At 33.9% G+C, this 17,850-nt stretch overlaps 1 protein-coding gene across 7 annotated transcripts in view; it reads left to right on the plus strand.

Moving 5' to 3' along the window:
• Positions 1-12,989, plus strand: part of CEP44 (centrosomal protein 44) — a 13,957-nt gene extending 968 nt beyond the window's left edge. For 3 of the 7 annotated variants that reach the window (XM_053976858.1, XM_053976861.1, XM_053976860.1), the window contains exons 2-11: positions 755-897; positions 1,506-1,653; positions 2,625-2,771; positions 3,644-3,751; positions 5,196-5,327; positions 5,693-5,902; positions 8,566-8,635; positions 10,546-10,673; positions 10,926-10,963; positions 11,757-12,989. In XM_053976858.1, the coding sequence (XP_053832833.1) occupies positions 809-897; positions 1,506-1,653; positions 2,625-2,771; positions 3,644-3,751; positions 5,196-5,327; positions 5,693-5,902; positions 8,566-8,635; positions 10,546-10,673; positions 10,926-10,963; positions 11,757-11,865 (1,179 nt within the window). In that variant the 5' untranslated portion in view covers positions 755-808 and the 3' untranslated portion in view covers positions 11,866-12,989. Of the gene's footprint in view, positions 1-256; positions 341-754; positions 898-1,505; positions 1,654-2,624; positions 2,772-3,643; positions 3,752-5,195; positions 5,328-5,692; positions 5,903-8,565; positions 8,636-10,545; positions 10,674-10,925; positions 10,964-11,756 lie in introns of all 7 variants that reach the window. The other 4 variants (XM_053976859.1, XM_053976862.1, XM_053976863.1 and 1 more) reach the window with 4 other exon arrangements.
• The last annotated feature ends 4,861 nt before the right edge of the window (positions 12,990-17,850 follow it).

Consider the following 17,850-nt stretch of genomic DNA (forward strand, 5'->3'; position numbering starts at 1 on the left):
TTGCTGCCAAGTTGACTGTTACTTTTGTGATCTCTTAAGCTATTTTGTAGTGACAGTAGTTACCAGTTTTTACATCCAGAGGTCTGATGTAAAAAGAAAGGATTGTTGATACTTTTGGGACACGGCCTATATAAGATTAGACAAAATCCTGTGAGAGTGTCTTTTGTGAATATTTGCATTGCAGATTAGAGCTTCAGTTTTATGTCAGATTCTCTGAGATTTGTCTTAATAGCTATTTAAATTTGCAAAACCATAGAATGGATCACATTGTAACAGAATTCAGGAAGAATGGGTGCCTCAATTTCCAAATAATTGGTTAAATTCTTCCAAGCTTTGAAAAGTAAGTATTGTGTACTTCTGCTTAGTGCAACTAATAACCCAGAACCTAATGATTAAATTAAAGGAACCTGATGATTAAGTAGGAAGAAAATCCTTTTAACAAGGGCAGAACACTTGGAAAGAGCTTAATCTTGAGGACTGCTGATGAAACACAAGAAAAAAAACCACCCACAACAAACCCAGCCCACTGTAAATGGAAGCTTTAACTGTTTCTTGAGACCATCACATAATTTATAGGCTGTGTGACCATGCCTCTTCACTGCTTGGGTTGGTAGGCTTCAAAATACTTATTTTCTTTTAAGAAAAGAAATTTAGTGATAGTGGCAGGTAATTATCTCCCAGGTTCTAGCAGAAAGTTGAATTTAAGTGATTATTGCATTTTGTAATTTTTGCGTACATATTTTTTTTTGAACAGATGTACTTTTTTACATTTATTTCATAATCTGAAAGAAGAATAGCATTTGGAATAATGGCAACAGGAGACCTAAATGGAAGTTTAAGAAAGATTGAACAAGGACTTCGCTTGTTAAATTATCCAAGAGATGTGGATTATACAGTGTAAGTGGCAGTGTGAAAACTTATGCTAACACATGATGACAGCAAGATGTGTAAACAAGATATGTATAAGTATTAGCATTGCCCCCAGTGATAAGTAAGCAGAGCATAAGTGGGAAGTTGGGGTGTGGTCTATGTGAAATGGAATATAAAAGTATGCAGTTTTGCTCTTCTGAGCAATCCTTAGAACAGTCCTGAGCTGTATTACTGTCTTGCTCCTCTTCTGCTGTTCTTGTCTTTGTTTTGGTTAATCTCACCTTTTGGATTTCTTTGGAAGTGCTTGCAAAGCTTCCTTCAGGAAATTTCATCCCATAAAGATTAGAAACAAAAAGAAAGGTCTGAATGTTCAACTGGAAATTCTGGTGAGCTTTAGATTTGACAATATTTAAATTATATGAAGATCACAAAAACATTTTTTTTGAGCATTTTAAAGATAACAGCAAAAACAGCTGAATGAGAGATGCCTGGACAAAGAAACCTTAAGATGAAAGATATTTGGATAGAACATGCTGTGAACTAGAACATTCCTTCCAAGTTGAATGTTGGGATTCATATAATGAGAGGATTTTTTTTACCTTCTGCTGTGTAAAATACTTTTTGTTTCTTTATAGGTTAGTAAAGGGTGATCCAGCTGCATTTTTACCTATCATCAGCTATTGTTTTACATCTTTTTCAACTTGCATAGCAGAGCTTTTGGTGAAGTGTGATGTGGAACTGACAGCCAAGAGTGACTTGCGTTTTATCGAAGCTGTTTATAAGGTATCTCTTCATGTTCTTTGCTGGAGAAACATGGGTTTGAGTACAGCTTCACAGAAATTAAACATTTACTATGAGCTTTACTAGAAAGTGAAAGTTTTTGACAATGAACATGAATTTTAGTTCTGTTAGGATTTAAGATGAGTAGTAAGTCATTGTGTGCAAGTTTTTAGATTTTAATGAAAATAAGCATTGGTGGTGGTAGCCAAATCTCAGTTTTGAGACATTTGCATAAACAGTAATATTGTTAGATGTTAATTTTGAAGAATACAGAAATTATTACTGGACAATAAGATTTATAGAAGTGATCTTGGCAAAAATCTTAACCACCAAAAAAAAAATCACAAGGAACTCAAAAAATTGTAATTTAAGCACAGTTTGGAAATACAGCTGTTTTGAAACACTATGCCATTTTAATACGTGAAGTTGAATATTAACCTTTTATCAATCTTAATCAAATTCTTAACTGATTGAAAATAACTTTGAAGTATCCTTAAAATATACAAAAGCATGTTCTTATGAAAGGTGGGTTGATGAATTAAGAAATAGTGGCTTATTTGGACTAGTTTTCCATCTGAGAGACTGCTTTACAGGCTTCTGTGGGAGCCTTATGTAGCCCTCTGATGTATTTGCTGATATAAATGCAGCTTTTTATTGTAAGTTCAGTTTAAAAGCTCTTAGTTTTAAGTTTTTTTAGTATTAATTTCTATAGTCAGTTGTTTCTTGAATTTTAAGACTATAAGTTGAAGTTTACAAGAGTGATGTGAATGAAAGAGGAGATATGTTTAAGGCCTAGTTAAAAGAAACAGCTATATATTTATTGATATATATAAATAATCAAATGAGAAAAGGCTTAGCTGCTGAAGTGCAGAATGAAAGACAAGATTGTAATAAAATAAGAATATGGGCATGCCATTTCTACAGCAAATTGTGAGGTGAATTTGAAAGTGAAGTAAACTCTTATTTTGTTGCAGTTTCTTCGAGATCAATTTCAGTATAAACCAATTTTAACAAAAGAGCAGTTTCTTCAGGTTGGCTTTGCGGAAAGAAAAATGCAAATTGTTTGTGACATTATCAACTGTGTGGTGAAGAAACATAAGGAGTTGAGTAACTCTAGTAAGGTACTGATCAAATGGTTATCTTTATTCTAAGTTTGTTTTGACATGTTTGATGCTGCAGATAAACTGGTCTTCAGCTTCTATTTGAAGATGAAGCATTACTCATGGACCAAATAATGGAAAGTTAGTATGAAGTTCCATTGGGAGATGCTTGAATGCTTTCATTCAAGACAGGAAGCTGCTAGTACTTTGTAGTATAAAAAAAAATAGAATTGAGATAAATCTAATTGTTGTTTTTACAGTAAGTGATATATTTTCTTTTACACTTCTTGATACAGTGATCATGTGAATTAATAAACTTCTCAGATAAATTTAAAGGCAAAACGAAATCATCTCATATGTTGAATTTCTGTAACAATTTAAAAATGATACTTGTTTCTCAAATACAATTATTTTCGTCAACGATACTTGTAATGGCATTATTTTTTATCAGTATGTGTTGTGTATGAATCTCTGCTTTAATGAAAGGAATTTCCAGTCTTTATATTTTATTTTGTTTCCTTTAAGTTTTTAACAAGTCTTCAGGACTTCTGCATACTTAATTTGTCACTTTTGAAGACATAACTGCATTTTTTTGGTATTTGTTTTACTTTCGACTCTGGTGCAAGTTGTCTTTTCTCTTTATAACCATCTATTGATGCATCCTAGCATAGGTATTAATGAGTGTTAAAGTATGGCATTTACTTCTGGATCTGTGTTCTCTATAAATTTGGGTCATATTTACTTTTTTTTAGACATTATTGTACTACAGAGGTTTAAGCGTGTTTGTGTGTGTGCACCATGAAATATTCCTGACTGTCAGTGATGGTGGTTAGAAAGTGGGGTATGGAATCCTGAAAATTCTCCTGTGTTGTTTTCTTCTGTTCACTTTGGAGGTTAAATCCCAAACAAGAAAAAAAATCAGACCTTTTAAATTTGAAGTATGGTCAAATTGTGGTAAAGGTCTTGCTGATCCAAGTCGCAGTGCTCTGAATTCTAAACAGGTATGAAAATAATTTCTATGTTTTATATCTAAAGGTTAATCTCGTTTGTAGCAAGTCAGGCTCTTGCTGAAATTTTTTGCTTTCATTTAGGTTTTAATATTTAGTCCAACCAGTTTTGAGGTGGCCTGGTGTTTTGTTTGTTTGTTTTTCCTGAAGTGTGGTTGGCTGAAATAATAGCTGAAATACAGAGGATGTTGCCTCTCTTACTGAGTAGTTGATCTCAGTGTCTTGCTGGTAATGACCTAGTGCTGTTTGTGCTTTTGTGCTATATTTGAATTATATCAGGTGTAAGGGAGAGCAATGGAAGAAGATACAATGGGACAAAGAAGTTGTATAGTGTTTGAAGAGTGAAGTGTGCTTGGCCTAGCATATTTTCAACACAGCTTTCAAAACACTGGTCTTTTGTCTGAATCTGTTCAGCAAGTTTTCATAATGTAGCTTTCCTTTTGGTTTTGGTTGTACAAAGGTCAAATGATTATGCATTGAGTAAAAATGATTATACATTATGCCACTCTTGGCATGAGAAGGAGGCTGCTTTCCTAATATTTTCTACTAAAAGGTGCAAAGTAAAATTGTAGAAAACGTTTAGGACTATGACTGCCTGTTAATAGCTGGTGGTTTCTACTTGTAAGGAAAATACTGCTTTTATCAAGGAAAATTTCGCAAAGAAAGTTTTTGGAATGGCTTCTCTGTCTCTTCTAGTTGTTTAATAGTAGCACTGAATAGGATAGATATGTGTGTTTTAAGGATTTCCTAGTAGAGGAGAGTTTCAGCTTAACTAAAACACCAAGGAATCTGTACATGTTAAGATGCTGCACAGAACTAGTAATTGTGCATTCTTAATCATTAAGTATTTTGTTTTGTTTTCTAATCCATCTAGAAAGAATTGCAAGATTTCTTTTTGTTTTCTCTAAGGGAAGCCTTCAAAGGAAACTAATGTGTAGCTCATAGGGCTATTTTGCTGACAGTTGTCAAGAAAAAAGGAAGAATTCTAATCTTCCTAGTTAAACCTGTTTTGTTCTTAATGTTTTAGTCATGGTTTTGCTGTTGAAACTGTCTATACATACGAATTTTGTTGTATGTAATAATGTATTTTCCAGTCCACACTTAGAAATCTAACAACCTTTAAATTAAGGGAGGACATTCACATCTTCATTACTGTTTATGGAAAGGAAGCAAGGTGCATAGTATATATGGTAAAGTGTGTGCATATTTGTTTTACAGTTCCTTCAATTCTGTGTGATTTTTTAAAAAATTAAACTGCCTGCTGTTGCTTTCTGTATTTTGTAACCAGTTGGAATAAGATAGTTAGATTTAAATAAACATTGAAATAGTAAGTCTTAGGTGTTATTACTTGGCTAATGAATTGAAATATTCTTGTAACAAATAACACCAGCAGTTTGTTGGGTTTGTTTGTTTGTTTGTTTTTTAACATACTCAAAAGAAGCCTCTAGTCGAACGGCACTCAGGAAGTGAAGTTATTGGTGATCTTCATCCACTGCCCCTTCCAGCACAGGGAGGGATTGAGGAAGAATTGTGCCCAGATCATGATATTGTGGAAGTTAAATGTGAACAAGTAAGAACTTCTCTTTTAAGTTGCTTTATTTTTTTACAGGATTTTTCTAAAGGGATAAAGGTTTTTACATTATAGTTATACTTCAGGCACATGCAGCTGATATTTAATAAATACTTCGAAAAAGTTGGAAAAAGGAAAAGTCAGTTAAATTGTACTGTCTCTTTCAAGATACAGTTCTGTCAACAACTTCTTTTAACAGCTGTGTTCCCTGACTAGGCATATTTTGGTAATTCTGGAAGAAAAATAATTTTCTAATGTAGCAGGATGTGGTTACTGAACTTGCAGATTGCACTTAATTAGTTTGATCGAATGATGAATTGTTTCTGTTTTGAAATTAGAGGACATGTTCTTATCCATATTTTCAGGTCATAGAAGAAAATTCACAAATTGAGTTTTTAAAGAATCAGCTTGCAGATTTCCAGGAAAAGCTTCATAAGCTAGATTGGATGGAAGACAAACTACAAGTTTTAGAAGAGAAACTGCAAGGAAAGGTGATCATAGATGAGAAGGACTGGAATAACTTATTGAATCGAGTTTTGCTTCTTGAAACAGAACTGTTGTTACAATCCAGAAAGGTGTGTTAACTTCTCTTTTAATTCTATAACAAAAATTGCCCAAACACAATCTTGTTGGCCTGTTTCTGCCCTTCCTGCCTCCTGATTTGTTTTTTTCAGTGGTTTTAAAGGTACCATCTGAATGCAAGTGCTGTTTATGAAGTTGATGGTATTTTTTTCTTAACTGTTAAATTCTATTCTCTGAGACTCTATGAACCAAAGCTCTCCATCTGTTCTTAATAGTAATGATTTACTCAATAGTAATGATAGTGTAATTTTTTTTACTACTAAAGTTATAGAAGAAAGTTTTTGAACATGGAGTCTTCATTCTCCACAACAGATAGTGACAAAAATGGATGGCATGCACAGTGGAAAATAAAGGGTTAATCAAAAAGTTATTTCTTATTTTAGTCCTATATGTAATTTTTGGGTCCTTGAAATTTCTAGTCTAATCAGTGGGGTTTTTTCTCCTATTGTCACTCTCTTCCCCCACTTCCTATATCTTATCAGTGAAGTTCATTATATTTTTGAATGTGTAAAAGCACTACAGTTGTGATGTGGCTACATTTGGCATAGCAAATAAAGCCTCTTGTTGAATTAAGACTGGGTTATTTTTCATGCTGTTGAAAGGTCCTTGTGTGCACATTATGTAATTTGATATATGTACACATGTAAATATTTTGAGTTGCAGTGAACCATAGCATCACTTTGAAATTAATCATGTGATCCAAAAATTTTATTCTCTCATGCATCTCGTGTGTCCTTCAGATACTGTCAGATGCTTTCCAGAAGTTGAAAATCCTTGTGGGAAATAGTTGATCGGTGTTGCATTTTATTTTGCAGTTGTAAAACTGTTGAATTTATTCATAACCAGGAGTTCTGTGCATGTTGCTGACCCCACAAATTTGAAAATATTGCTAATACTTGTATACAAGATGTGTTTTACTGTCTGCCTTGCAAGTGTGGTGTTTATGCAAAGTCTTGAAATAGACAGGTGTTCAGACTGATCACTAGGTTATTTCTAAAAGCTGTAGCTCAATTAGTCAGGATGGATAGTCTCAATCACTTTAAAAAAAAAGTTTTAGGTCAGTAGTAGCTCATGTGATTTTACCATCTGAAATCAGATTCTTATGGATTAGTAGACACGTGTCCAAATAATACCACCAATGATAATGGTTTTATTTTCTGGCAGCAGTCTCAAGAGGACTTCAGGTGAACAGCCACAGACAGTTTTTCTCCTGTTTCAAATGTATTATTTTCATGAAATTACTGTAGCACATGGGAAGGCTCATGTTTCAGGCTAAACTTGTTCTTTTGTTTTTGTAAATTTGGTTTATTACTGCTTCAGCAACATGTTTATTGCAGTTGTTCATATGGTTGGAATAGTATTTGGAAAATACTCTAAAAAATATCCCTTAGAAATTTCCAGGGATAAATTATATTTCTGTACCGCATGTTACTGAAAGAATTCACCTGCAGAAACAAGTTCAATTATAGTTTCTGTGTGGCATTGTATATACAGATATACAGGACTTCAAAGCTAACTGTTTGGCAATAGGCATTTGAAAACTGCTAAGAAATAATCCTTTGGGCCACGGAATTGCTGCTTTTTCGTTTAAAGAAATTGCATCCAAGTCGTGCTTCACACATACAGAAACAATTCAGAATTACTCCTCTCTTACTCTTGCACTTTACAGGGAATTTTTGGCATCTAGCCAATATAGCAGGAACACTCTGTCTTTTGCTGTTGCCAAAGTAGCAGCAGCTGTGCATTTAAGCTCTGGGAAAGTCTGAAAGCTACCAAATCCATTTCAATGAAAGGAATTGAACAGGCATAGTCTGTGCAGATTCTATTTTTGTATTTTTTTAAGAGACAGACATTATTACAGTTTTTCCCAGCATTTTCCCATACAATACCTACATTCATTTATTTGGGTGTAGTATTCCCCTGTTAGCTGATGTAGTTACTCCAGTATATAAAGTGACATATTTTAAAGGCTGAGATGTCAAATCATAATGATAACTTGGTAAAAAAAAAGTCTAAATGTTGTTTGAGTGTTGCATTTTTTTACTTTGAAATTAGAAAGTTGAACTCAAAAATACTATTGTTTCCTTGCTTATGAACAACCTTTTTAAAGTTAGATCAAGTTAAACTGAGAATGTTTCTTAAAAGAGCTCTCTCTCATTTAGGAGCCTGGGAAACCAGCTTAAAATAGCCTTCTGGGTTCTAAGCGTTTAGGTGGAATGAGTTTCTGTTAACCTATAGGCTATTTTTTTTAGGACTGAGGACTGTATTTTTGAATATCAACCAGCAGTAGAAGAAGGCACACTTACTTTAAGCTAATGGCAACCAATGTTGAGATGAAATGATTCGTGCAGGCTAAGAGCATTCCGATTGTCCGTTCTACTCATAACTATGTTATATGCACTGTATTTTGGCCTGGTTTCAACCTCTTCTTGAACAGCAATATTGATATTAAAAAAAAAGACCCATTAAATAGACTAGTTTTTTGATGAAGTGCATTTATGGAAATCTTAAACTTTTAGTTCTTTGAAGATGTTTGTGCAGTGCCAACATATCTGGATGATGTAGCAAGGAAATACATACATGCCTAGTACCTAAATATAGTTTTGTTCAGTCGGAACAGGGTGTGTGGCTAAAATGCAGTAAACTTGTATTTCAGAGAGACTTACCTAAAGAGTTCAGCAATATAAATCAAAAAAGAACTTCTAGTAGCATTCCAGTTTCTCTTGGTGAGTATTAATGATTTTCCTTTTAATTAATGTAAATGTGCTAAACACTTCTTGCTGACCTTCACAAAAATAAAACTATTTTAAAGTAGGTAAGTGCAATTTAGTGACCTCTGAATTTAAAACCATACTGCAGATGAGAAGTTAACCTCCTCATTATTTCATGTTTCTAACTTATTTTTTAGATTATTTAGTTGCTATAGTTAAGTACTAGTATAGCTAGTACTAGTTAAAAAATAGCTACTAAAAATATCAAAGATGCAAATTTAATTAAGGTTCTGTTACTAAAGCTGTGAAAAATAGTACTGTCATTTGGACTTTAAAGCAGTTATCATCATGTTTTAAAAATGCGCTGTTCTCAAGCACAAATGGAGTTATTTTTGCTGCTACTAATATCTTTTAGGTTGCTGTTTTCTTATTTTTTAATGGGGCTCAGACAAATCATGATTCATAATCTTTGTTGGTTTTCAACTACTCAATGTTTTCTATATTTCATCTCTGAAGCAGTTAGCAGCTATCCAACTGGCATTTTGATAAACTTTCTTGTTTTGAAGAGAAAGTCAAAATCTTTTTCTTCCCTTTCCAACTTCTGCTTAATTTTGATAACATACAAGAAGTAAACGAAGCAGACTTGAGTGGGAAAGAAGTTAAAAGCACTGCTGAGGCCATGAGTAATTCTTCTGTCTTCTTCAATGCTAGCTCTTTAGCCCTTAGCTCTATTAGCTCCCTCTGTTCTCTTCCTTGACTTGGCCTGTTTCCCTTGTGGCAGCTGTTATTCCTACCACCAGTGCTTAGGAGGATATTCTATTTTCCATTTTCACATATTAGGCTTTTTTTCTCCAGTGTTGGGCTTTTGAATTGTAATTAAAAGGCAGTCTCAGTAATCCAGTTTCCATGGAAATTAGGAAGGCGGTTCTTGGTTATGTCAAAGCTTGTTTTTATTGTGGAGTCGCAGAAATGGGACCTTCATTTTACAGGACACAGAAAGCCTGCAACATGTTTACTTCCTGTGATAAATTTAGTGGTGTCTTACTGACACTTGAGGACTTTCTAGTAAGTAAACAGGATGATGGTTTTTGAAAGAGAATTTTCATATTTTCAGACTTCCCAAATTCTTCTGAATTTGTTATTCCTGCTTTTCTAAAATTCAGGAAATTTTAGGCATAAAAGTTATGGGGACAGTCTTAACTCCTATCTGAGAGTATAGTACTTGGAATCCTTTCAGGCTCTTTTTGGTTGCACTCTTCAGAAATCACAGCTGTACCAAATAAAATTTTTTTAATTTTAGGTATTTAAAAACAGTTTAATATGAATTTTAGATACAAAATAGTGTAGCTAAGTATATTCCAAAGGTATGATGGATGTATACATGGTGGCATTACTAAAAAATGGGTATGGGAACATGTGTTTTTTCCAAGATACTAAGTTCTCTTCCCTGATAATAGTAATCTAAAATTGCAAAGAATATCACAGCCTTCCAAATGAAAAAAAAAAAAAAAAAAAAAATTCTGCTACTTATAAGACAGCTTACTTAGCACAAATTAAAGACATGTCTGAACAGGCAGTTTACAATAAAAATAATGTAAACTATATGAAATTACTATTAAATGCTTGGCACTGTAATCAGATGTTCATAAGTTTTGGTTTTACTCTAATCAGGAGAAAATAATCTTATTAGTAATCTTTGGAATTTACTTTTTGTATATTATGTATAGTATACATAGTGTCATATTGCACTTGTTTTAAAAAGATGAGAAGCCTGTTTTGGACTCTCATAGTGGCTTTTTCTTTTCCCTCTCTAAACAATGCATTCTCTTCTGTTATTGCCTACTGTAAATCAAGTTATTTGATAGCTGACCTTGCAAAGAGAGCAAAAAGGCAAAGGTGACATAAAACTGAGCATTTCTCTATAGATACAGAGAGGAATGAGGAGATGCCAGAGAGTCATCTTCAGTCGTCTGGATGCAGTTCACTGTTATCCACAGACCAATCTCCCAGAGACATGACCATTAATTCTCATGATCTGACAGACATTTCAAAGGTAAGTAAAGCTGGTGAATGCTCAGTTGATTTCCTTTGAGGTCAAGAGAACAAGTAAGCATTGGTTTTAGTTGTATATACTGATAGAAAAACAAGAAAACTATGCAAAACTACATCTAGGTCTGTCTCATAAAAACACTTTTCATATGTAAACAGTGCTTAAAGTCACATTTTCTCTGAATTTAAATTGAAAATCCATCTGAAGAATGTAAGCTTTGAAGAGTTCACTAACTATGTTGCTTTTAAATTGTAGGAGACAATCAGACAAAGAATGGAAAAGATAAGTAAAATGTAAGTAATAGGAAAGGGCAGCAGGAATTTATTTCCCAGGAGGGAGTTGTACTGGACTAAGGCACACAGAGAATGTACATATGTGTTCCAAACCTCAAAGGTCTGTACATCAGGTGTGGCATTTCCTTATGGCTCTACTGGATAGTAAATCCACTTACAGTTTTATATTTGTGGGATGAGTCACTGTTTTGGTTTCTAAAAAGCAATAGAAAGTACTCTTAATAGTATTAACTAGAGATTAAAGAGTGTTTAGAATTTGCTTGATAAGAAATAGGAATATTATTTATTTCCTGATTGAAATTCCCTGGAGCTTGCAATTTCTCTTCCTGAAAAATACCTGTTATCTTCACTGTTTTTTATTATTTAAGGAAAAGTAAAACTAATTTCAGCCTGAGCATTATAATAACTGTATTAAGATGTTACAATCTATAATGTTCTGAGATCTATAATAAATTTTTCTGTTATATTTTTATTATGCTTGAAGAGAAATGTGCTGCTTTACAATATTTCTCTAGCAAGAGATTTCTCTAAGTGTGTGGCCTATAAAAAGCTCTAGCCTTTTCTGTGATTTTAATTTTATTGTGTGGGTTACTTCTTTTTTGTCTACTTGAGGTTTAGTGATATATGGTAGGCATTTAAAATATAAACCAATTGCAGAAGAAAAGTGTGGGATGAGAGAAAATGTATGGGGTCATGCTGCTTATTAGTATTTTGGATAATTAGGAAATCAAAAGCAAGTCAGTTATTTTGTACCTTATTTTATTAAATGTATGTAAACAAAATTTATTTTCAGAATTGAAGAAACCTTCAACTTGTTCAAAACACCAAGCCCACCTCTGGGAATACCTGCAAGCACAGGTCTTCAGACCTGTTCTCTGCACACTTACGGATACCAGAAATAATCTGTATCTTTGTACAGTGTTAAATTTTTAATATATCAAATTTGTAATGATCACCAGTGCTTTTATTGCTTTGAATAAATATTTTACTCATGCATCTTTGTATTGATTTCCCTCCCCACGACCACAATTTTTGGTTTTAAAGACTGTTCAAATAGCTTCTTCCCCTCTCCTTGCACTTTTGTAAATTGAAGTCATTACAGCAGTGTATTCTTGTGTTGACATTTGTTAGCAGTGTGCTAAGTAATATGTTTTTTAAAGTGTGGGCTTGAGGACTGTGGTTTACATCCTGTTGGAAACATTCCAGCTGGAACTTGCATATTACACCCAAGAGGCATTCTTACATACCATCTTACCATCTGTACTGTTGAATAAGTCTTAATAAAAAACTTTCATACGGTTTCAAATATGTACCTTTTTTGCTGTTTTTTATTTTTAAATATAAGTTTTCATGCTGAGCTGGAGAGCACCAACACTTTATGGCTTCCATTAACACTGACAAAGTGAGGGTCAGTTTGATCCTAAACACAAAAATGTGCAAGTAAGTCCACAGACTTTGACTGCAAGGGATGTGTTGAGTGTTTTAGTGCTCTTACCCAACACATTTTAAGACCAGCAGCACAGATGGAGACCAGTCAGTATACAAAGAAACACAACATTTTCATTATTTGAAGCCATATTGAGATTTCTGTTTAGAGACATAAGTAGATGTAAGACTTCCATAAACATATGATCAAACCAAAGATGTGTGAGGCTTGATTAGATTTATTTAATTGTTTATTGCTTTTTGTAAATTGGTAGTCTATCATATCAAGGTTCCTTTGTGTTTTAATACTTCACTTTAAAAGATTTTTGGAGTTTAATAGACCAGTCAGAATTTTCTGGGGGGCAGAGTTTGCAGATGAAGGCAAAAGCAGGTGTTTGGCATGCTGTAAAAAGTAATTTCTATGTTTTAACAATAACTATGATTTTTTTTCTATAACCATATGGAATATAAATGGACTTTATTTTACACAAAAACAGAAGAGCTTATGGTAATATGTTATATAAAGTAGTTCTGGGTTTTTTAGACTTCTGTGAATGGATTTACTTTTTCAGTTGTTTAAAAATAAAAGAACCTATGAAGATTGGATTATAGGAATGTATTTTGCTCCTTAATTGAAAATAGGCCTTGCAAATCACTGTTCATTATTCTAACAACGAAATGAAATTAGGTTTCCTTCTAAATGTTAGAGCAATTAGTCTTAAAGTAGGACTACAGCACCATCTTGTGGAAATCTTTATAACGTTGTCGAAGTAAAAATTAATATTTCTGTCTGCTTTAAGTCACTGTGATCAAATATTTTGAATTATCTCTTATTTTTCCTCTTTGCCTTGAAGTCAAAGATGCTTTTATGTTGAGTAAGATCTTTATTCTCTGTGATATTTGATAAAGTTTGTGGCAGGAACAAGAGGAATGACTTGTTTATTGATGTCATGGCAAAAATGAGAAGTCCTAGTATACTTGATTCATGTTACAGAGACTTATCATTGAATGCATCTGGGGAATGCAGCAAGTGTTAGAAGAAGCTCTTTCTCTGTGTGTGCAATTCAATATCATCTCTATTTAGTGCTATAAAATTGAAAATCCCAAGTTGTTCAATTAATGTACTTCTTCCAGCAACTTCCATAGTACTGAAAAGCTAAAATCAAGGATATGGACAAACTGAAGTTTGAGCAGTGCATTATTGTCTTGCAAAGGTTAATTTTTCTGGAGAAAGGGGAAAGTACGATGATCAAAATATATTAGAAACTACTAATTGTGGAAATTATTTAGTTACTTTGTATTACATGTGCTTAAAATTCTTTACTAATCACTAGTGAACAGGGCTTGAAACAGCTTTTTCTATCAGCTACTTGTTTTGACAAGTTAAGCATCATTGCAAACAGTTGCAGTTGTAATATATTCTACCTTAAAATTATTTATTTGCTAATTATTTGCCGTTATCTTTGCAAACACTTTTTGCCACATGTATTTTCTGTTCAGATTTTCTTTTTAAGATATTTTTTAAATCTGTATAGTGAAAATAACTTCTAATCCTCAGACAGCAAATTATGCTTCCTCAGGAAAAGTATTATATCTGCAAAAATGATGCAATGATAATGTATTTTGCTTCTGTGATCTGTAGGCAGATTTCTGTGTGGTAGAGAGCTGTGTTGTGGTCTTTGTAGGATACTGGGGATGATGCACTCTTGTCACCTATACCAGATGAGCAGGATATCAATAGAAGGATAGTGGTTAAAACACTTCTAACTTGAGTGACCCAAATGGGGAAAAGAAGTTTTTCCAAAACTGTGATATTCCTTCCCCGGAGCATCCTATGGCTTATTTAATGAGGAGTAGTAAAGTTAGTATCACTGTTTAGGCAATGTGACCTTATCTGATAGAAAAATGCTGTATCAGTCATTGCAAAACTCATTCTCTTTAGACAATCTAGAGCAGATGCTTGATTGGTGAAGCTTTTTATTCTCTAGGAGCAAACTGATCTAGTTAAAAGTTCACAACAATTAGCAGTAGTGTGGAGCACTGATGTTCTAATGCAACATTGTGTGTTGGTTTTCCTCTCCCCTTTCCCTATGCAGTTATTTTAAAGAAAACTTATGCTGTAGAGCAAAATCACTTGATGATAGACTCAAAATCAACAGAAATATAATTTTTCCAATGATAGGTTTATAATGATAAATTTTTAGTATAAGCAATGTCAGAGAATATTATGCCTCAGGGTATTTTAATCAAAGGTGAAATTTTATTTCTAAAACATACTGCAAGGTCTTCATAAACTTTCACACTTGCGTGTCTGTTCTCTTACCTGGTGTTGCTGCACTGCATGTTGAGTGCATGTTGAAATATGAACTGGGATTAAGAGTTAGAGAGCCTTGAATACTTTCCATGAATGCTGAGAATAGTTTCACAAAGCTGAAGTTTTTGGCAGCTTAAGGGATTTCCTCACAGTGCTGATCATTCCCATCTGTCTGTGTTATCAACTGTGTTTTGTAACTGATGTGACTTAAATATACCCTTCTGAAAATAAATAGTGAGGGGTATTGGTTGTATTTTTTTGGGTGGTCTTGTTTTTTGTTTTTTTTTTTTTTTTTTTTCTTCTCATTCACATCAGCTCTGTGATCAGCTTGTGACATTGCATCCAAATGTTTGTGCCTGAACTTTCAGTTGAGCAGCCTGCTATGCTGTCAACAAGTAACTGTGCAAGAGGAGAGATAATGGATCAAGTTAGTGTTTTACTGCTGAAAGATACCTTTCTCTGAGTCTGCAGAGCACTAGAAGTGAAGAAGTTCCTGTGCAAAGTCGGAATGTACATATTCATGAAAGCTTGTTTAGTGTGTTTTTGAATTGATTGAATAAAAGCAAAAATGTGTCTGAGAAAAACATGGAAAATAGGATTAAAGGAAATCTAAATCTATAATTTGGAACTTGGTCAGTTTTCAGGAGCTGAAATAGCTCTGTTTATTACATGTGCTTTTGTTTTTTATTATTTTTTCCCTTGACCAGTTTTCTTGGATTTAGAGGGATATTTTTCATATGTTCAAAAATACCTGAATAACTCAACCCGTTCTTTGCTGTGTAAGATGACCATAAAATATACAGGCAAATACAAACCCAATCCTTGGGGAACATTCTCTGTAATCTTTTGTATTGTGGAATAAATATGTATGAATATTTAACACATTTAAAATATTTCAAATAGGCAATCACTGTATTATAAAAATAAGAAACATATTCTCCTTACAACCTTAGTTTAACTGTAGTGATAAACTAGGCAATATAGTTAATGGATTTTGAAGCATTTAATTGCTATCAATATAAGCAAGTTTCAATATGCAGGAAGACTCCTCATTTATTTCTAGCAGTGTGTGTTCATTTGCTCCATAGGTGATCAAGTAGAATGAAAGCTCTACACCTTTCATGTCATACTGACTAATGGTCTGGTATTGCATAGTCTTTGTCCCTGTATTGTTGCATAAGACACTGATAGTAATTTCTTTGTCTGCTTGCTCCAACTGCAAAATTAAGACATTCCCCTTGTTTTTCTCTTGAGTAAATGATGTTCATTGTTCATGCCCGCTCTAAGAATTACTTAGGAAAAAAGCCAATGGAAAAAAATGTAGTCTGTTTTTTTCTTGTAATTGAAACCATCCCATTGGAACCTATTGAAGGAACTAAGCATAAGTTCATGAACTTACTTGAGCTTATGTATTAGTGGTAACTTAGGGTCCAGCTTCTTGGAGTTATAAAAGTGGTTGACAGCTGTGATAATTTCAGTTAAAGTAGCGGTGCTTTTGTGTGAACTACAGAAAAATAGGTGCTGATATGGTAGAAGATTACTAGCCTGAATACTTTATATTCCATTTTAAGCTGAGACATAACAATTTAAGATCAGTGATTCAAATTTTCTGTAGGTTTTTTCTTGTATCACTGTTGGAACATTTCTGTATTCTCCTTCTTATATATAGCCTTTTTCATGAAGATATACCAGCAAACAATATATGGCTCTAAGTATTTTGTGATTGAATGCCATACTCAAAACGTAAATATTTTTGTTTGAAATTGACTTGGACTGTGTTGATGGACTGATCATAAGTTGTCTTGAATATAAAATATACAGAGGGAAGGGATACAATAGTTAGGTTACTTTAGCTTAGAACGAACAAAAGGTAATATTTCTAATGATTGAGAAGGCACTGAGATTAATGCTATTTCATTGTTGTTTTAAAGGCTTCGGCCTTGAGTGAAAATATTTTTTGTAACAGGAATGTCTTTGATAAGTGTTTGCATTTTGAGTGAGTTTTCTGATGGTTTTGCCCTCATTTTAAAGATTGACATAAATATGTGCTAATCTTGATCTAGTAGTAAGTACAAGCAGCAGCAGTGATCTGTAGGTGTTCTGGTAAGGTTTGTGAGCTTTGCTGTACAGGTGTAGTTTCACCCTAGCAATACATAAAGATAAGTTATCTGTGAAACCCTTCTTGCTTAAGGAGAGAAGTCTTGAGTAAAGAGCAAACTGAAGTCCTCATAGAGGTGAGGCCTTGAAATATCAAAAGCCAGAATCTGGAGGACTTTCCTCATTATTGAAGTAAGGTCCACCAGAAATTTCTCTGGAGAAGATAAAAATGGAACTACAAGGGAAGCAGGAAAAGGCTCTGGATGGTCCAAAAGTGGGTATCAGCAGGATTAAGTCATGCTTTAAAAGTTTCCTTCAGAATGTAATGTGTCTGACAGCCAAGCAGCACAAAATACCGATGTGGTGCATTTAATTGAAGGTATACCCATGTTGAGAACCATTTGGAATTAAAACAGCTCAAATGAGTAGGAAAAATACACTGTAGTATGGTGATCATATGCATAAGACAGGGTTAGGTACTACCCATATGAACAGACCAAGCAACCTTGTGACCGGTGGCTCCATACCTAATACACAAATGCTTAGATCAAAATTGTTTCCAACCTCCTTTGGGCAGACTTGTTGTTATCTCAACTCTTCATGCCCTAGATTGGGCACCAATTAAGGCTGTCCTGGTTTAGGAATGGTATTCCCCAATTCAGTGTCTCCACTGAGACTCTCCAAAACCACACTGCTGCTCGTTCTCCCTGTTTTGACTTCCCCTTTCTTGCTGGGTAGGATGGAGTTGAGAATTGGAGGCAAAAAAGGCAAAGATCATGGACTGAGACAAGAACAATTTACTAGAAACAATGATGAGATAAGAAAAACAGTAATAGCAACAAGATTAATAACCAAAGGCTTCAAAAGAGAGAGTGATTCCATGCAAAAAACTCACTGAGCCTAGAAGGAACCCCTTTTCCCTGGACAAGAGTGTCCCTTTCCCCTAACCTCAGCAATGAGGTGAGGTGATAAAGAATAACCTCCCTGTCCTGTCCTAATCACACCCTCTGCCTGCTACTGGAAAAAATTAACTCTGTCCTGGCTGGAACCA

Source organism: Vidua macroura, chromosome 4 (genome assembly GCF_024509145.1).
Source record: "Vidua macroura isolate BioBank_ID:100142 chromosome 4, ASM2450914v1, whole genome shotgun sequence".
Taxonomy (NCBI): Eukaryota; Metazoa; Chordata; class Aves; order Passeriformes; family Viduidae; genus Vidua; species Vidua macroura.